This window comes from Xylocopa sonorina, chromosome 3 (assembly GCF_050948175.1).
Source record: "Xylocopa sonorina isolate GNS202 chromosome 3, iyXylSono1_principal, whole genome shotgun sequence".
NCBI classification, from domain to species: domain Eukaryota; kingdom Metazoa; phylum Arthropoda; class Insecta; order Hymenoptera; family Apidae; genus Xylocopa; species Xylocopa sonorina.
In genome coordinates, this window is record NC_135195.1 from 16364711 (window position 1) to 16385423 (window position 20713).

Here is a 20713-nt window from a genome sequence, read left to right on the forward strand (position 1 = left end):
CTTTGAATACTTTAAATGCTCTTTGAACACACGTGCCTAGAAAAAATTGTCGTTGACTCTCTGTCAAGTGATTTTACTACACTAAAGATGCAAAAAAACAAGAGATATATTCACTTATCGTAGTAGCAAAAGCTTGTATATCCCCGGATGTTTAAATTTGAACTCGAAAGTAATTATCTTTGGATACTGCTAAAAATAGTTAACAAAGTACTATGATGTCATTGACGTCATGTTTTCGAAGCCTGTAAATCTGTGGTGTTAATCAGTCGTTCAGAAGCATCAGGAACGAGTCTCTTTGTTCCCGTTTTAACAACGCGTCGACCAACAATCATTGTAACGTTACGATGTGCCTCGTGCAGAACTTGTAAATGGAATCGTCTCCAGAGCAGAGCTTTCGTGTCGACAGATTTCGTCCAATCTTGCCATTCGCCGCGAGTAATCTGCTCGTTCTCCATTCCAAATATCTCCTCGATTACGCCGCGTAACCATATATTCCAATCTTTGGCCACGTCGCTGATGTGCTCGAGCCACCTAGTCCAATCTCTAACTTCTTTCGACTCCACCTCTGGCATGTACTGTTCCATAAACGCGATCTGCGAATCTGTTAGAAGCGATCTTAACCAATTCGCAATCTTTCCGCATACAACGTTCATGATGGTCATTAAATCATCCGTCAGCAGATCCGGATCTTCCAGCTTCACGATATTGCTCAACTTTTCGTAAATCGCACGATGTATACCATTTGTTATCGAATCTTCGCCCGTATTCTCTGGCATATTTTCTATCATTTTGTAGATAGTATCAATAATTTTGTCGAAAGTGAGGAAAGGAAGATCAGTTTTAAGTAATTCTTCTAGGCTCTTGGCAATATCTATATCTTTAGGTACTTCTTTCTCAATTTCTATTTTTGTTCTATATATATTGATTTTTTCCGGTACTTCTGCCTCCACTTCTTCTTCCTCTACTGGTTTTCTAATTTCCTCTTTTTTCTTTATATCCCCATCTTCCTTCAATACCGTCTCTTCATGCACTTCAACTGATTCTGGTTCTTCTGCTTCTGCCTCTATATCTACTGCCGCTTCTAGTTCCGCTTCTGGTTCTTCTGTTTCTGCCTCTATATCTACTACCGCTTCTAGTTCCGCCTCTGGTTCTGTTTCCGCCGTTGTCTTTTCTTTCGCTTCTTTTTCTATTTCTGCTTCTGTTGCAGTTACTTCTGCGGTTGCATCTTTATCCTCTTCTACTGTGGCTGCTTCTTCTTCTACCGCGGCTGTCTCTGTTTCTTCTTCTGCTGCGGTTACTGTTTCCTTTACGTCTGCTTCTGCTTCGTCTTCCATTCCCACGTCCACCTCAGCCCCTACCGTTTCTAACTCTGGATGAGCTTCTACTTCCACCTCGATCTGTTCTTTCGGTTCCGTTTGTATTTCTGTTTCCACTTGTACTTCCGGCTCCACTTGAGTTTCTGTTTCCATGTCAACTTCTAAAATTATTTCGTCTATCGGTTCTTCTGCTTTAATCTTTTCTTCCTCTTCTTCCCCTATTTCAACTTCTAACTCTTCCTCGTCATCTTCGAAATCTAAGGCAACTTCCATTTCGTCTACTTCTTTCTTTTCGTCCACCTCTTGCTCAGTCTCCACTGAATCCTCCTCGTCTTCTTCATCCTCTGCTTCAGTAATTCTCTTTCGATCATCGTCTTTATCCCCGTCTTTGTCTTCCTCTTCGTCCTCGTCTTCTTCTTCTTCCTCGTCCGCTTTCATCTCCTCTTCTTTCTTCCTGCATCGCTCCTTCAATTTTTCTTCCTGATACTGCGCGACCTCGGACAGTACGCCGGTTATCCAGCAGGCTATCACGTCGGCCAAATAATGTATCTGTTGCGATTTACGGTCCTCGTTCTGCGGTGGCGTGTATTCGAGAACATCGATCAGACGTTTCACTATCACTTCCGCGACGTCGGTGAACTCCGATTTGGGAAGCGAGCATTTCCATTTCAGAATACTTCGAACAAAACGCTCAGCCATAAGGTACTGGCAAGAAACAGCATCTTTGTCAAACGATCCCGAGCTTGCAATACCAACAGTTGGTTTTTTAGATTTTTGCACCTCTTTAGATTGCCATTTATCCGCTGTTCCTTTCCTTTTCTTTCCACGAGATTTCTTCTTGCGCGTGAGCGTTGCAGCTTGTCTACGAAAAGTTATTTATAGTTGGCGTAACTTATCGATGTTGTCGAACAATATCGCTCTCTCTTGCAAGTAGCTTTCATGAATTTGATGAAAAACAAAAATGGTTACCTATGAAAAAGATTGTTTAAACGATCGATACATTACTCAGGAGTTAAACAGGTTTCCTTCTCCACAGTTCGAACAAGATTATCCAAAAGAGCTGGGGGTAGTATCGAGGCGCCTTGCTGCAAGGTCATCAACATTCGTTGTCTTGAAGGTTGAGCCAATTCTTTAATACGTGGTGATACAGGTTTTAACCTTCTGAGTACCATTTTTTTACGGCAATCCGGCGGACATTTACGGCTACATGAAGATAGTTAACTTATATACTTCAATACTACTTGATTATATACTTCAATCAAGTTATCGCGCCTTTAAGAGGTTTTCAACTTTTACCTTGGAGTCGCTAACATATCGATGTAATCTTCTTTCGTTAAACAGTGTCGAGGTATGATGTCTACCTTTGGGAATATACAGGGTTCTCCAAACACCGAAACCATTGCAAACTTTGGGGACCTCTGCTTTCTGTATCTTTTCGTTTGACAGCAATCCCCATTTGATTTTTCTAACTGCCACCGAAAAATTTATAGTAAAGTATGATGTTGACTGATAAAAATATGGGGGACTCTGTGAACTTAAGAAGTTGTTAAAGTCTGATAAAAAAAAATGTTTAAATGAAGGAAGTAAAAGAGTGAAAATATTATTGAAAGTCATTAAAAGCGTTAAATTACCTTCGGTTTCTTTGAAGGCGGTTTATCGCAGTGCTCCCATCTTTTCTTTTTCTCCACTATTCGCGGATATCCTTCGAACGTATCGTCCTTTTGCCCCTTTTTTATTTCACGCACAACAGCAGTGGCTCGTTTAACATCTTCCGGGGAATCATCAGTTTTTTCCATGTTGATTTTTATTTTTCATTAAACAACTCAAAACGATTTGTTCTTATCTTTTTTTGTTGTCGCCTTGGTACAGCTGATAATCTTTAAAAAATTCTCTTTCCAATTATGGCCATGCTTGACGTATACGTTACATTTTGTGAATTTATCGAAGATGTAGAATGTATTATGGTACGTAGTATTATTTTATTGTCCTTTACACACTAGAATTTTTGTTTAATGACTATATCCGAACATTATGGTTTGTCTACTTGAAATTTCGTTTACATTTTACTCAATATCAGTTAATGCAATAGGTTAAAAGAGGCATGTTGGAGAAATAATGTTTTGTTTCAAAAGTATTGTTTCTTTGCTGCATTCGATAAATTTCGTACTTAATCGGATTAATAAATAGCATGAATTTACGCACCTTCTCTAAAATATGTACATATAACAAAATTATTTAGACAGAAATGAAAAAAAATTCTATTAAATAAGAGAAATTAGATATTAGATAAAAGAAAAGTGCGTGGAAGAAAAGAAATACTATGTTTCAAAGCAGTCAAATTTTTGAAATATCATTGTGGAACATGTGGAACATTATACGCCTCATAAAGATATAATGTAAAGTATAATGAAATGTCTTATAAATATGCGTTAGACTTGCACATTCATTCAGTGTCACATGTCTCACGGTATAATACAAATGTAATAAACTTTTAATTCCATGTATCCGTCGACTTAAAAACATAAAAATGTTGCAAAATAGCGAGGATATATACGTATGTATATATACGCTACACAATTCTTCTAGAGCATCGATTGCTGGCCGACATTGCTGGAAAGAACTGGAACGCCTAACATGAAAAATTCTACAATTTTTAAGAAACCCTGTGTCACATCGTGGACTATTTTCTTTTATAAATTATAACGAATACTTTATTTTAGATGTTTTATTCCTTTCTGGCGGTGTCGATTAGTAACCAATGTTCTAAAAGAAAAAGGTTTCGGATTTAACAAATAATTCCCCCATATTGTAACATAGATTTCTACTTTTTACATACTTGAGAACGAAGTTAAAGTTAATATTTATTTTAAAAAAATCGAACGAATAAACTATAAAAAATGAAAAATTACTCCCTGTAGACCAGGATGATTGGTCTGTTTCTACTATCTCCCGCGTGTAATATTACGTAAATGCAGAATGCTAAAAAGCAACGGAGAATATCATGGTACAGTAAATAACAATGGTTACTGAGAAACATTGAATGGTTAACACAGTACAACAGAGGTGATTGTTCGAACAGACTTCAGTAGTAACACGAAGATGGCGGTAGCTACGATATCAGTGCTCGACACCGATAGCTGCTCCGTTTACTAATCGATCATTCCGGGTGTCGGGAGTCGGTGCAAAGTAGATGCAAGTTGATGTGCCTATTTGAGAGGACGCATACTGCACAAGGACACTTGGGGAGTAAAAGAAGTGTTTCTAAGATATGCAGGTGTGTGAAAATAACTGTTGCTCCTGCATAAGCAACCCGTGTATAAAGGTGTACTAGTGTGAGATGTGCTAGCTAGCATTGTGTCGTGAAAAATGTCAAGAGCCAACAGCGGCAACCCGTCGGGACGAAACACCATTTGAAACAACGTTCAACGATACTTTCGGCAAAGTAGCTGCACCGCGCACAGTGGTCATGATTATGATGAGATAACAAACGCAGAATGAAATACAGTGGCAGTAACCTTCTCGGTTATGCAGTTTACGCGTTTATTCTATTTTTTAGCGGTGAGTGAATCTCCTTTCTTTTCTCTCTTTTTTTTTTTTTGTTCCTTCAAATTCGTTTCCTATACGTAACGCTTCCTCTTCATACTTCGCTAGTTGATTATTTTTATTCCTCTAACTGGTCCTGTTTTGCGTCCTGCATAGACTCGATTAAATGCTTTTCTTCAAAATTACAGTTGCGATACGATTTCGATCTTTCAACAGTTAACATTTGAACGATTCAAGCCAGTAAATTTAATTCCTTCCGTGATGTTCATATTGGAAGGCAATTTTTTTTTTTAAATTGACCGTTCGGTGGTTGTCCGATTGACGTAACGTGCATATGACGCATGCATTGCCGCTCACCTGCTTGTTCACTATGGTACAATATGCGCGCGCCACATTTTATTACGAGGATACACAGATTCGTTACATGGACCATGTTCCTAAATATGTTACATCCAATAAAATTGTTACCATTTATTGCTTACGCTTCTTTGCAATAACTGAGAAAAGTATTTGTACTTTGAAGACTGTTAAATTTTGCTCTGAAATATCTTTTCCTTTGTAATTTAAGATAAAATCCTGTTACATTTGGAGTATATTTCAATCGAAAGCTAAATCATTTCTTATAGATCGTTATAATAAAAGTAGATTTTAATAAATAATAAAAAAGTCAAATTCAGAGAACAGCTCACCTGATTTACAAATTTGACTATTGGTAATTTAAAAAAAAATACCAAATACGAATGTACAAGGACAACAGAGTTTCCATATGTGTATTTTTCAATACTTTGCAGTTACTCGTGCAGAGAGTGGTGTCAGTTGCAAAGATCAACAGGGACGATCTTATGAAAATGCTTTTGTATACATTCCTGGTCCAGAACCCTGTACATTGTGTGTGTGTGATAATGGCAATCCAAAATGGTGTAAAGCATTTGTTTGCAAGTTTGTAGAGGTATTTCAAATACTAATATAAGTGTATCATTTTTTATGTAGCGTTATATTTTTTTCATGCAACTGAAAATTCTGTATTTAACAGGAATATTGTAAATCTTCCCGGAATATCTGTTGCCAATATATTTGTTTAGACGATACATTGTTGTCTTTACCAAATGATAAAGGCGATGGGATTGGTAGCAATACAACTGATGCTACTACAAATTATGATATAGGACTACGATCTGTCGCTAGTTTTGTAACAGCAGTATTATCATTAAGTCTATTATTTTTTTTAATACATCGTCTGCGTCAAAGAAAGATACGAGGTACTTTATCATTACAAAATGTAATGTATTTCTAATAAGTTGGTACACGTGAAATGTTGTTTTCCAAAATGAAACTTTGATACATAACTTCCTACAAAACATTGTACACTTAACTAAAACATATTTCTATGGGATTCTATACACTGTTCTCACTAAACATATCTATACCATATAATATACAAAATATATATTTAAATAATTAAAAATTGTTAAATTCACATTCTGGAGGAACAACATTTATTATGTACCAACCTAATATCTTAGGATAGCAGAGGAAAAATGTTGACTGATTTTGTAAAAGTTTGCGTGGCAGGAAGACAAAACAGACAGTTGGCAGAGGACCAAAGAAATTTAGGTAGTATGGGATATTTAGAACGAGACGGATTGTCACATGGTGTTCCCATGGATGACATACCATGTGGAGCTGGTTACCCGCTATGGAAACCACCGAGCAATTACTTCCCACGCGGAGAGGCACCACCACCTTATGAGGAGGCAGTGGCAGCAGCACGGGCAGAGCAAGCTCTTTTATCGATGAATCCACAAACGCTTCCGCAACTAAATTTCCCAAGCTATTTAGCAAATGCTAATAGTCGTACAAGTATATCATTGGTAGGAAATACACAAAATGGAATAAGTGGCAATTCGTCCACGTTAATTTGCGACAGCAGTATAACTGATCAAAATGGCTTAATTTCAACACCGAGTAGACCAATATCAAATCCAAACATATACGCTAGTTATCGTCAAACAAACCAAAATGAGACAGTATCCCCAGGTGTTAGCGTAGGAACTTCTACAACGAGTTTCACAATGGGAACAAGCACTTATGAGAATTTACCTACACCCATTGGAATTACGAGCTTCACCAATCAGCGTACTGACATTACCATACAACCACCTATGTCTAACTTACCACCAACTATGCCAAAAAATTATCAAACGCACACTACTCTTCCTCGTCAAACTGGAGCGTTCACAATATCCGCAACTTTACCAAATTCCAGTCTAACTACACATCGTACAATTCCTAGAACTTTAACGACCCGCACTGGCTCAAAATTGCAAGACATTCTAACTGATTGCGCTCAAAATGAGTTTATGCGATCCACGATAACAACGGATATCACCACACCGAATTTACCGCATTCTACACAACAGAATACCGTAAATAAATTGGAGAATACAAGGGAAAACACCAATGCGGGTTCATTTTATCAAGATGTACAAATACAACCTTCTTCAGCATCTTCTTCAGGATTGCAACAAACTGAAAGGCAACCAGTAGATCATAAAATGGAGAAATCTCATGATTTTAAGGTAAATATAATATAAAATGCAATATTTGGTACTGCATTCTTAAGGTACATTGAATATTTTATAAATTTACTTTTTAAATATATGTATGATATGTAATATGATATTCATCTTTTCTCTCCAATTCTTTTCTCCTCTCTCTCTTTCTCTCTTTCATTTGTTACAGCCGCCATTAAATGTAGCCAATGAAATTAATGAAGAAGGAAGTTTTGAATCGGTGGCATGTACATGTAGCATGCAAGCTCTTCCTACTCTCCATGACGATACTGATGATTACAGGAGTGAATGTGAAAATTGTAAAAGCGCAACGGGTTCCCGTTATTATTTAGATAATGAGGATGAATTAGTTACTTCTCCACATGAAACCATGACATTACACAGGAGACCAGATGAAGCAGCTTCAAATGTTACTCCTCAGTATTACAGAACTTCACTCACACTGCCTATAAATACCCGTCAACGAACAAGGTAATTTCAAACAAAATGATATCCTTACGTCTTTATTAACACTGAAGTATTTTCTAATGATTTATTATTTATTAAATCGCTATTATATTAATGAATGCAATAAAGTTTTCTCAAATAGCTAATATTAAGCTAATATTATACAAAATATCGAATTAAAGAATGAAATTTTGTGGTTTTTCATTCTCTTTGTTCTTCTATCATCTTCAACAGGATCTTGTTATTCTTTGTTGTTATTTGCTAATATCGGAATATACCTCTAAAAAATTAGTAAAATAAACAAAATGGATGTAACCTGTTACTATGATATTCCGATAGGAAGTTTTATTAATACTTTTTTTATTTAGGAGTACTGGTGTTCGAGAAAATTGGTTCAACCCTATGCCTCAAAGTTCCACAGAATCTTCAGATGAAAATTAATTTTGACTACATTTCCCACGCACTATACAACTATTAAAATAATTTATAATACATTACCATTGATCAAAAATCCATATTACAGCAAATGAACGATATTCATATTATATTGCGTTGCTGGCAACAGTATTACCGTCGATATTGCAGTGAAACATTTTTTATCTTATTCACTGCGTGTAAACTGTTCACGTACTCAGACAATGTACGATCTACGAGAAAGACGAGTTACACTTTTGCTTTCATAGTTTTTCCTTACATGTTATTAAACTATGAGAGCAAAGTTTAGATATATCTACTATATATAGCAAACTTGCGATTTCGATAAGTTTAAATTAACAAAAACAAAAAAAGAAACACTAAGGAACAAAGTAACTATATAAAATCTTTAACATTTTTTTAACTATGTTCGATGCATATCATTCGTTAAAAATTAATCGAAAAAAATTAAAAATGCAATTTTTATCGCTTTATCTCCAATGGAGTCGAGTATTTAAAACTTGTTATTCTCATCATCACAAATGATGCATACATACATACATTTCTACAAACTGAATAACGCAATAAAATATAAAGGGGCGGTTCACATTATATGCACTGTTTATATTTACAATATCTGTTACCATTTGATTTTCAATTATTCACTTCTATATCTGTCATCTATAGTAAAACTATATAATAATATTCAATGCTACTCTATTCTAATATTGCACTATTCATTTCAATAATATTTCTATAGTATTTTTGTAATATAGAAATTTTTCTTTCTATTTTCAGACTCTTTTACAAAAATAGATGAAGCTGTATCTGTCGTACAATGTGCAGTGTACAAATATATATGTTTTCAAGTCTTTAAATACATATCACCATTAAAAATAACCATAAAGTTATACAAACAATTACATGAAAAGATATTTATTTTCCTGAATATGTTTCAGTTGTTTTTTTGAATGCATTTTTTGTTCAACTTAAAACATAAGTATGTAGTACACTACACATTAAAAATAGTAAATGTGATTGAGACAGATCTATTGGTCCAAATAGTGTGAATCAGCCTCAATGCGTGTACATACACTTATATATTATGCTTTTTTATTAATTTACAAATGTAATTTTATTCTCTTTTCATCTCTGTGTGTATGTACGCGCTCGCGTCTAAACGTGTATCTGTGTTCTGCGCATATACAAGATAAATGTTTGTCTTAAGAAGACTCAGGAACAATTACATTTTACTTCCTATGTGAAAGCACTTTTTCCGTAATTCATTTTTCTCTAAGTTTTTAATAAAAAAGTTGGTTATAATTATCTAGATTCTACATACTAAAAGTTTACTTTCATAATGTATGATGATAATTTTTGTCAAATGATTTCAACAACATCCTATACCTATATATGGATGAATATTTTTAAGTCTATATAATTCTGTTATTCTATCTGCAAATGCATGCTAAATTGCTTAGAATTAAAACCCAAAACATTTACTTTATTTTTGACATAATTTATTTTTAACATGACATAAAAAATTGTATAAAAACGAAAGTACATTTCCATTTCAAGGAGACAAAGATCTATTCAAGATTTTTTCTCAGAGTCGTGTATTTTACAGGATTTCAAGATCCAATTTTTTTTTTTAATGGAATGCCGTAAATTGCTGTAATATTGTAACTTGTGTGGACAAATAATATGTTAACCTTCAGATGAACTTACATCAAATAATTGTTACAAAGTGATGAGCAATTGTTTTTAGCTTTTGTTGAAATGTTGGAGGGTCGAAGGTTGTCTTTCAACTTTACAAAGATCTGAAGGTACATTAATTATGCATGCAAAATTTTTTTTTTTATTATATACAATATCACAGTAATAAAAGTATAACATGCACTAAAAAAGATGGGTAATCATCCAAAAAGTGTTCTTTTCTAAAAGTGTCTTTGTGGTAAAAGCAACAGGAATAAATTTAGCAAATGTTTTAACCAACTTACTTTTTATAGTGAGTGAATTGTTTATTATTCCGATTAGTGATTAATCATTTTTAAATTATATATATTACGAGATACACTCATACACACTTAAAATGCGTACAGTTTTCATCATTTAAACAATTGCTTACTAATAGAATTTAAGAATCGGACTGATCATATTTAATGACACTAAAATATCTATTTGAATGAAGTAAGAATTATATGATCTCTATGATCCTCGGATGCCCTTATTTACATTTTTACATGATACACATATTTTTTTTATATTGTTTCAAACACATTTTATAAACTGATAAATTCTAGGACAAATAATTATTGATAATATGTTAAATAATGACCACAAAACTAAAACTATCATTATGATTAGTCTCGTCGTAATTTTGTATATAAATTTTAATATTTTTTTGTTATTATATACTATATTTTTTGTTAAACTTTAAAAAAAAACTTCCAGCTATTGGTTAATAATCGAATATAGGAAAAAAATATAATTATTTATCAACTGTTTTATTTTTTTATAAGTGTTTGTGTTGTTATAGGTATTTACTTATATAGAACATATTATTTGAATAATCACTATTTACATGCTCGAAATAGGAAGCATAAACACATGGAAGTAATATTATTGTTTATTTTCTGTAATAATTGAATCGCGTTGCACATATGTACATATACATATTCGCTATTATAGGTCAATTGAATAAACACTGGGAGTGCCGTAATTATCTTCTTCACTAATATCAAAGACTATATTGAAGCAATTTATGTATAATTATATATATGAAGACATTGGATAAGTTCAAGGAGGTGAATGTAATAATAGCACGAAGACAAACAAAATATACAAAAATCATGGTATGCAATGGCCATACGCAGACAGATAAAATTTGTACGGCTATCTTATGTAATACCAAACAAATAAGATAATTTAAACTCTCATGAAATTAACTAATACCTTGATTATTTAGGAGTACTGTAGATTGACATCAGTTGGATTTTTTTAATTAGTCTTATAAGATTTTCAAATGTCACCAATGTAAATTTTTGCTTTTCAATTATATCAATAATCATAAATTAAGTTTTAAATTCATTAAAATATAACAATAATTTTGTTTGTTTATTCTTATCAAGCTTGTTTGACTATAATAGGATATGTTAATTCTCCTTCCTTCTCGATAAATATTTTGCAAAACACTTTGTTATTACATACACCTCATCGAACCATACTATACAACTATTCTCCCTGTTAGTTACCATTATACAGTCACATACAGTGAAAATCATACAATTATTTCTTGTAATAAAATATGTTAAATTAGAAGCTGATAATTTAATTTTAGTTAAAAACCTTATCCTAACAATAAGCTAGCCAAAATTTTTATTTATGTACACTGTACGATTTTCACTATGAATGACTATTGAATAATTTGAGTGACCTGTGTGTAAACGTTGATAAAATAACTATTTCTTTAGTACCTAATTTATGACTTTCAGAATAATTGTTACTTTTAATAGTTAGCTTATTTAATTTAATGTAAGAAAGGTAATAGTTTAAAATATTTAGTATATTTAATTTTTAGCCTATGTTATATACTCAAAGACTGTCAGAAATTATTATATTTTCTTTTCATGATAAAGTGTGGCTTTCAAAATATGAAGAAAGTTGTAAAGTACGTACTAACTGCCAACACTTAATTCATCATTGAATGATTTGTACATGAAAGATATTAGAAACTATATGAGGTATTATATTAATTAAACAGATTTTTTAAGTACAATCTTTTATTGCGTTTGTCACAATTCTAAAAATTTTAATGCGTTACCATTATTATTCTATGAAGAATATGTTAAATGATACAGAATAATTTGTATATATATGCGTACTATATTTTTTATAATATGTGTATGATGCCAAGTTTAAATTATGTAAAATATTTGTCATCCAATGATGATCAATCACGTATATTATCGATGCTGCAATTATCATTGAATTTGACTTTTACAGTCTATATAATATGATTTAAAGCATGAAATGATATTTTACTAAATTAAAAAATTTCTCCTTAACTAATTTTTATTTTAATTTCACATTATTTTGTACAAAAATGTACATCTTTAGCTTCTGTGACGTTATTAATAAATTAAAATAATGAGATATCTATGTAGATATCTATATGAGAAAAAATTAAAAAATATATCTACCTTATTTACCAAATTCACAAAATGTGTATGGTATTACCGAAAGTTATAATAATTGGTAAATCATGGAAATAAACAATGATACACATCGAACTATTATGTATCACTAAGTTATGAATTATCTTCTATTATTTTCTATAATTGTTACTTATTTAAATATAGTTAGCTAAAAAAAATACAGTATAAGGTAATTATGTTTAATAACAGTAACTTGGAGTAATTTAGAATAGAAACGTATCAAATATTTTTCTTCGAAAAAAAAAAATATTTTTTATGTAAAATTAGCGAATAATTATTAATTTCCCGATTAAAATTTATGTAAAAAGAAAAATATTATCACAGATACGATGTAAATTTATATAATTCTGAAAACGGGTGGCAAGAAAAAACGAATGTAAAGGAAACCGGCATGTTACAAGTCACAAATGTCGCAGAAATTGAAGCTGATAAAAATTAAATTTTAAAAAGGCCCAAAAAACTGGTATATGTATATAAGTACTAAGAAATGTAAACAAATTCTGTGAAAATTGAAATCACTTCCTATATGATAATCGACGCATTTCGTGTGTTCATTAAACTCGACTATATATTCCATTCTTAAAAGAAATGTGTTCATTATATAATAAATCTCTTTCTATATGCAAAGGTACAACACACACAAGCTGGACTTAAAATGGATTCGCGAAAATATTTAAGACTCTTGTAGTTCGAACGGTACAAAAAATTTGAATTACTTCATTGTTCGTCTAGTGATCTAAAATATTGTAATATATTTATCTGAGTAGTTTTAGAATAAAATCTTTATTGCACTTACTTGTGTAAGTGAAATGTTATAAATTGATATAAGTTGTATTAGAATATTTATGTCAATAGGCTATCATTTAATTGTAATAAATCAATACTTTACATAAGTACTTTACTATTATTGTCTGCATTTTATTTAAGTAGCTTGTTTATTATTGATCTATTTCTTTTATTAACGTTTATATATCTTTTTATAATATTTCGATGAAACATACTTACCACAAGTTTTGATACAAATTTTTAATCTCCAGTCTGAAATAAAAGTTTAACATGATATCATAGTCTAATTTGAAATTCCTGCATTAACGATAAAATGATACAATAATCATTAAAGTCTCTTAACGAGTTCTTATTTTTGAATATACTTTTTTTTAGTATCTTACAATTATAGAAATATACATAAATCTCCGTATATAAATCAACGCATAATAAACAACAGATGTATAGCTAAATGCATTCGCGTACTATAGAGTCAAGAAGCCTATATGTATAAATAGCATCTACAACTACATGATTGCTATATATATGAACATGACACATTCACGTGCAATACATATAATCATAAGTAGTTAATTTAGTACAACTAAAAATTTTACGTCATAAACCGTAGATATCAGCCTTATTTTTGTGCAAAATATTGTTATAGCATGTGTGTAGTGCATATATAATACTTTATCTTCATATGCTAAGTAAATTTATCAATTAAGTGAAATACTTTTTAAAGAAATACGAATAGACAAATTACCGTATGAAACAGTTGCGCGCGTGCGCGTACGTGAATACCTAACCTATAATACATATCTTTTAGTCGAGATATATTTGGAATCCGCGAACGATACGTACATATTTAACGATCGATAAAGTAATTAATTTCGCGCATTTTATATTTTTCATAGATTATGCAGAATCGAAAAAATGTTCACGCCTCAAATTAGACGAGAAATGTTATTTATTGTCGAGTGGTAGATTAAATTTTTGTTACTGGATAAAGTGTTTTCAAGTGCATTTCATATATGAGAAAGGACAAAAGAGAAGGTCATAAGGATATTATATAACCGGAAATTGACAAATGAAATTACAATTTCTCCGAAAAAAAGAGAATAAAAAATTCAATCCAAAAGAACTGTAACCATACGCAAGAATAAGACGTTGATGCGCAATCGACTAATTTAATCAGACGCCATCTCGTGCTGTGTAAAGGTATCATTTAAAATCAGTAGTTTTCCAGTTCTGTTTCGGTATCCCTGCTTAAAACGCAATCAAATACACCAAGAATTGTGACGGATTACGATCCATCACGACAGTCAGAAATAGGCAAGAGGAGCAAAAAGGACACGTAAAAGATGGCGGAAGCCGTTGTAGACGGGGCAATGTCCCGATTTTTTTGTCACAAATGCAGTATCGAAATTGAACGTTTATTACCTGTAAGTACATTTTTCCATTCTCTTCTACCACTAATAGTCGTAAATTGGATATAAATTCGTTTAAAAAATTTCTCATTTTTTGTTTCGACCTGTCAGTTCGGTATCACGCGTAAAAATTCTTTACCTTCTGCTTTTCCTCGCGTTTTAGAAAGTTAATCGAATAAATGCTACTATTCAAAAATCACTTTATGCTTCTTTACTTCCGCCATTATATATTAATATTAAAACTAGTGAATATTCCAGCATTGTAAGGAGTAACATTGTTTTGATGTAAAATTCATTTACAATGAATATTATGTACATTTTGAACAACATACTTTTCCTTTTAGTTATTCTTTTAAAAATTTTATATATATTTCGTGTTAAAAGGTAAATTTGCGACTTGTTGAAAAAATGATTACTATTGTAACATATTTTTTTAATCGATGAGCATTCATCGGTATGTAATGCATCGTTTTAATGAAATACGTTGATACCTTCTTAGCAGATGTACAGAGCAAGCATAAAGCGGTGTTTCTACAAGATTATTTTTCATATGCATGCTTTAATAGAATTACATAGGGTCACTAAATTATACTAGTTGTGCATTTAGGACTCAATATGTTTAATTTTTCTATTAGGATTACACATGTCCAAGATGCGCAAGCGGTTTTATAGAAGAATTAGAAAGTGACGGCAGTACTAGTGACTTAGATGATGTAAGTGACATTTTGAATGACTATGGTATGCTTATGTGTATTAATTACATTGTAGATAATATAAGCAATATTTTTGCATCTTAATTTCTCTGCTTAGTAACTTTATTATATAAGGTATTGAGAAAAGAATATCTGATATTTTACGTGTTTACGTTATTCGTAAACAGGAGTAAAACATACATGAGAAATGATTTAAATGTGATCCAACAATAAATAGTTGATCGGTGTAATTAATTAATAACTGGTTAATCAGCAAATTCTAAAATTAATTCTTTCAGTGTATAACTATAAAGTTTATTTTCACATTGATTAAAAATGTTCAGTATATCATTTCTTTATTTGCATACAAATTTGACATGTGCGAGTCACAGATCAACTTACATTCTCAAGTACAGCTCTTATCTATTCATTGTAACAAGTCCACCAGAATGGACTTAAGTTAGGTTAGGTCGTTATGATATAAAATGCATATGGATACAAAAGTAGATTTGAAGGTATATTGGAAGGATTAATTTTGGAGTTTATATTGATAACTTATTTTTTATTCTTCGCTATGAGAACTAGATAATTAAACTCTATGGATGTTTTTTCAACACCTTATATTCCAATATATATTTTAATATTATTTTAATCAAAGACTTGCTATACAGCTTGAGGTACGTTATGTGAGGGATTTCAACAATCAGTTTGAAACACCAGTTAATTCTAATAGAAACAATGGGCCCGCTGGTAGAAGACACATTCATTGTTCGCGTAATGCTCAAGATACACGCAGTTCCAACAGGTATGTTGTTTATGCATTTTTTAGGAAGAGCTTTGAATACATTTAAACTTTTTAATTTGTTTTAAAATACAGACATGACTATTTTCTCTGTATATGTATATATAAACATATGTATATTTTTTATGTTTAGCGGCAATCGTGGAAGACAAGAAATGGTGCCTACATCCGTAGACAATTTCATAGAAGATTTCATACTTCATCTCTCTGAAGGAGTAGCTCAGGCTGCACAATTACCCGTGTACGTATTATATTAATTTTTATTATGCAGTTACTAGTATGTATCTACATGAATGTATGTGCAGGCATGTATATATGTGGCTGGTCATACTGCTTTATATATATATTAGGAATCTCTGGAAACTCAATTTCTTTTTACTTCATTCATTTATATAATCATTAGCCGATTCAGTGATTTTATTATCACATAATATTAAATTTTATATTTAATCTTTTCAAGAGTTTCTTTTCCATGCAAAAGTTATATTTTATGTAAAATCATGTTATTTTATGCATGTTACTTATATGAAGTGTTATCCTGAGTGAATTTAAAAGCAATTTTTAAGTTTTAGTTTATCTGCATGTAAAACTTGTTTGTTTGGCATACAAAACAGGATTTTGTGGTATATTTTTATCTATAAAGAAAGTACATGCTTTTAATGAAGATTTGAGTGGGAATTAAATTTTAATGGTATAGTTAATGCTAATATTAATCTTGCTTCATCAAGACTTATTTATTTGTGTGTGGAAAGGCAATACTTGATATGTTATTTTTTAATTATATATTTTTTCTCATTATGTTGATATTAGCTAAAGGTATTTTGTACAAAATGTACAATAGGATAATTTATTCTTTTTTCATATACTTCTGTGTATGTGATATGTTTGAAATAGCATGTAAACAATTCAAAATATTAAATTTTATGTGTATGTCTATATATATATGGATATATTTATTTATTGATTTTTACTAGTACAAAATTTTTAATTTCATACAAATATCCACATGGTCACTGTTTTATAAAAAGGAAGTAACTAATTAGAAATTTTTAAAATTTTTTACACACACAAAAAGTATGATACAATTATGAAAATATATGTTAATTATTACACGTTTTTGCAACTGTGCTGTAATTCTTATAATCAAGCTTTTTATTGATTATTGTAGCAGTTTGTTTTCTTTCTGTAACAATTTATAAAAATAGAAATTTTAACTGATTTTGATTGAAATATATTATAGTAATCCTGGTTTGTTTCTTGTCAAACACTGACAAAGCAATAAAAACTATTATTCAATAAGTTTGAAATAATGGATCATAAATACAGGAATGAAAGAATTTGGAGTTATCAAAGTAAAAAATGTCCCAATTTGTATCTGAAGCTTTTAGATTAAAGTACTACTGTAAAAGTGTTTTGATGTTACGCCAATATTGTGTCTAGTTGATGTAGTATCAGTGTCTTGTGACTTCTGATGCAGTTATATAGTTCCAACTCTGGCGAAACATTGAAACATTTATATACTAGAACATTGCTATAAGGGGAAACAAAAACTTCTTATCAGTATTAAATTCGCTAACTTTAAATATCTACTTTCTCCTATATTTTAATAAAAAACTGCTATTATCAAAGAAAAAAATAAGATATGATAACAATCACATATAAATTCTTGTGTCTACTTGCAAGGAGTATATGGTTAAACTATAGTTTCATATTTAAAAGTAGACTTTTTTGTCTCCACTTAGCACAAAACTTTCAAATAACGGTATCATGAATAATAAATGAAACATTATTTTTATTTAGCTTTTGTTATATAAACATGCAAATATATTTGTAAAGTACAATAAATAATATTGTAAGGAGAATCACTGAAAAAAGCTTGTTCACCCAGGATAAAAGTCATTATTGTTTTACTCGATATTTAGTATTACTAAAATAAAGCACAATAATGTAGATTCAATATTAGACTGTTCTTGGGAAATCCTGGAGATTATGTTTGGGGTCAGGATGGCTTAGACTCGATTGTAACACACTTATTAAATCAAATGGATGGAACTGGACCACCTCCTTTACCACGAAAACAAATTGATGAAATACCAACTGTAACTGTGAATCAATATCACGTTGGTAAATATGCAATATACATGTCATAATCCATAAAATAGAAAATTATTCCAGATGTTAATAACAAGTTGTCTTTTATATGTAGATACTAAACTTCAGTGTTCTGTTTGTTGGGAAGACTTCAAACTTTCTGAACCAGTTAAACAACTTCCATGTTCGCATCTATATCATGCACCATGCATTATACCATGGTTAGAACTGGTAAGCCAAAAAAAGATTTAAAAAATTGAATTTTGTTTTGGAGCTATGTAAATTATAACTATTATTTTCCTCTCCTTTTTTTTTTAGCATGGTACTTGTCCCATTTGTAGACAGCATTTGGGAGATCAGAGTTCAGCAGAAGTACACCAGGATACCGTAGGTCGTAGTTTAGTCGCCCTCTTTAGGTATGCCAAATACTTTATATACATAACACTTATGCATATATTAACTAAAACCGGAGTTATATGAGCGCTGAAAAAATATTCGTAAGCGACGATTAACGTTTGTTAGCTTTGGTCAATGTTATGACTATAGTTTCTCATATCAGTGGATGATAGATATCGCTATCGATATAGAGCAATGAGAGGAGAATAGAAAAATAATTCTTTATAAAAAGAACCATATAAATGTATTTCTTTACTTTCAGGGCAGCCAACGAATCAAACAATACTAGAACATCATCGAGTTCATCAACGAGTGGTAATAATTCATCCAGTAGTAACTCATCGAGTGAGATTTGAGATTGATTATCCTGTCTTGATATTTTCTTTACCCAGCAGAACACACAAATATACACAACACACATAATACGCGTCTATTTTTCACTTTTTTCAAATTTATTTTCTGGCACTGTTCACTCGGGCAATGCTCATATATATACTTCGTAAATATTGTATCTCGACACTAATACAAATTTCAAGCTTTATACTTTAATCAACAGTGTAATGTAAATCGTAAAACAAAAATAATGCAGTATCAAATTACAACTTACGTGTGTTGCTTCGCATGAATTATGAGATACGAACATTAAAAATCAAAGAAAGACGTGCGAATATGAAGTTGAAATAATCCTTGTTGCTATGTGTACATATGTATATATATGTATGTGTATACGTGTATATGTATATGTATAATTATGTGTAATTGATATATATACACGTACTAGCATACACATATATGCCATTTCATAATTTGCGAAAACACGCAGTTTATTAAGTTTCCTAAACAAACATGTCCGATATTTAAAAAAAAAAATATGTATGTTTTTTCATGAAGGTTTGAATTTGAATGTTTAATAAATTTAACGTAACACACAATAATAATTGAAGAAAAAAAAACACTGTAACATAATTTAAGCTTAGGAAATAGTCGGACAAATGTTAATCGTTTCAATTTTGTGCAGTCAGTCGAAAACTGATGCACGTAGTTGGAAAATTAAATTTCTTTCTAGCATATTTTCTTTTTTTTCATTCAAATGACTTTGCGTTTTGATGCTATTTAATTATATTCTATAGCTTTCAGAGTTTAAAGGAATTGTTTGTAACATTGAATCATTAACATCTCTGCTTATATTATTTTCTCAGAACCAAATTGGAACCTGAATAAGGTTCATGCATCAGAGTCATTTTATAAATCTTATTCTGATTATTAATAAATATCCTATTCAGTTAACGCGGGTGCACGAAGAACACAAGAGTGGATGAAACAACACGATGGACGTTACGAAAAAATAGAAACGTAATTGTTTACAATATTTGTATCTGTTTGAAATTGTACTTTCCTTTTGTTGAAATATGATCGCATAGCGTCGTACATTGTTCATACCATTTGCTTTCAATCATACAGTCATGCATAAATATACTAAATCGAGTATTAGTCATGGTATGCGGCTTATTCATCTTACAATTACCACGGGTTTGGTACGAATGCAAATTTCATCGTTATTCACAGTTGATAATCAATTGAAATATATCTTAGATATATGGATATAGTAGACTATGTGGATAGCATTTAGATATGGTTAAATATTATGTTCAACTTTATAGGTTTCAATATATTATAAAATTCTGGTAGTAATTACCTGGAATATCAATATACAAGTACATCTTCAATTTGCCATATCGCATAGAGTATAATAAACTATAACGTTATTGTTCAGACAGATTGGTGAAATTTAATTTATTCTCATAGTACATTTATTAAAATGTAAAATGCACATTGGTTTTTTTATGTTGTCTGTTTTTATATGCATAACAAAAATAGGGAAGAATACGAAAAATTGTAATTTGTAACTGAGAAAAGTATGTATTTAATTAACATAATTACTTGCAAAAGAATTGTAAACAAGTTTGGAAATAAATAAATGGTTTTTGTTTAGAAAATTTACGCGACGTTCAACAGATAGCATAAAA

General features: G+C 31.0%; 3 protein-coding genes across 5 annotated transcripts; 2 read left to right on the plus strand and 1 right to left on the minus strand.

The window, feature by feature from the left end:
- Positions 1-217: 217 nt before the first annotated feature.
- LOC143433508 (uncharacterized) lies at positions 218-3210 on the minus strand. Its single transcript, XM_076910848.1, has 4 exons — positions 2948-3210; positions 2613-2785; positions 2322-2519; positions 218-2178 (listed from the first exon to the last, which is right to left on the minus strand). Exons 1-4 carry the CDS (start codon positions 3110-3112, stop codon positions 228-230), a joined length of 2487 nt encoding a protein of 828 aa, XP_076766963.1. The 5' UTR covers positions 3113-3210; the 3' UTR covers positions 218-227.
- A 1098-nt stretch (positions 3211-4308) lies between these two features.
- LOC143422212 (uncharacterized) lies at positions 4309-8917 on the plus strand. 2 transcript variants are annotated; one of them, XM_076892690.1, is made up of 6 exons: positions 4309-4874; positions 5651-5808; positions 5893-6118; positions 6432-7438; positions 7602-7903; positions 8248-8917. In XM_076892690.1, exons 1-6 carry the CDS (start codon positions 4811-4813, stop codon positions 8318-8320), a joined length of 1830 nt encoding a protein of 609 aa, XP_076748805.1. In that variant the 5' UTR covers positions 4309-4810; the 3' UTR covers positions 8321-8917. The 2 variants fall into 2 exon arrangements, with proteins under 2 accessions (XP_076748805.1, XP_076748804.1); XM_076892689.1 differs by having other exon boundaries at positions 4310-4874; positions 6420-7438; positions 8248-8915.
- Positions 8918-13914: 4997 nt separating this feature from the next.
- Iru (E3 ubiquitin-protein ligase Iruka) lies at positions 13915-20177 on the plus strand. 2 transcript variants are annotated; one of them, XM_076893119.1, is made up of 8 exons: positions 13915-14720; positions 15341-15418; positions 16069-16202; positions 16333-16440; positions 18151-18323; positions 18406-18521; positions 18609-18706; positions 18949-20177. In XM_076893119.1, the coding sequence occupies exons 1-8, from the start codon at positions 14640-14642 to the stop codon at positions 19040-19042; spliced, it is 882 nt and encodes a 293-aa protein (XP_076749234.1). In that variant the 5' UTR covers positions 13915-14639; the 3' UTR covers positions 19043-20177. The 2 variants fall into 2 exon arrangements, with proteins under 2 accessions (XP_076749234.1, XP_076749235.1); XM_076893120.1 differs by having other exon boundaries at positions 13917-14720; positions 18163-18323.
- Positions 20178-20713: the final 536 nt, after the last annotated feature.

Bases quoted from the DNA above. Each gene is read 5' to 3' on its own strand.
- LOC143422212 (XM_076892689.1), top strand. From the start codon at position 4,811: ATGAAATACAGTGGCAGTAACCTTCTCGGTTATGCAGTTTACGCGTTT. The intron at 6,119-6,419 runs GTACTTTATCAT...ATTTTGTAAAAG, and splicing joins GCGTCAAAGAAAGATACGAG to TTTGCGTGGCAGGAAGACAA. The intron at 7,904-8,247 runs GTAATTTCAAAC...TTTTTTATTTAG, and splicing joins AATACCCGTCAACGAACAAG to GAGTACTGGTGTTCGAGAAA.
- Iru (XM_076893119.1), top strand. From the start codon at position 14,640: ATGGCGGAAGCCGTTGTAGACGGGGCAATGTCCCGATTTTTTTGTCAC. The intron at 15,419-16,068 runs GTAAGTGACATT...CTTGCTATACAG, and splicing joins GTACTAGTGACTTAGATGAT to CTTGAGGTACGTTATGTGAG. The intron at 16,203-16,332 runs GTATGTTGTTTA...TTTTATGTTTAG, and splicing joins GATACACGCAGTTCCAACAG to CGGCAATCGTGGAAGACAAG.
- LOC143433508 (XM_076910848.1), bottom strand. From the start codon at position 3,112: ATGGAAAAAACTGATGATTCCCCGGAAGATGTTAAACGAGCCACTGCT. The intron at 2,520-2,612 runs GTAAAAGTTGAA...ATCTTCATGTAG, and splicing joins GATATGTTAGCGACTCCAAG to CCGTAAATGTCCGCCGGATT. The intron at 2,179-2,321 runs GTAATGTATCGA...AACTTTTCGTAG, and splicing joins GAAACCTGTTTAACTCCTGA to ACAAGCTGCAACGCTCACGC.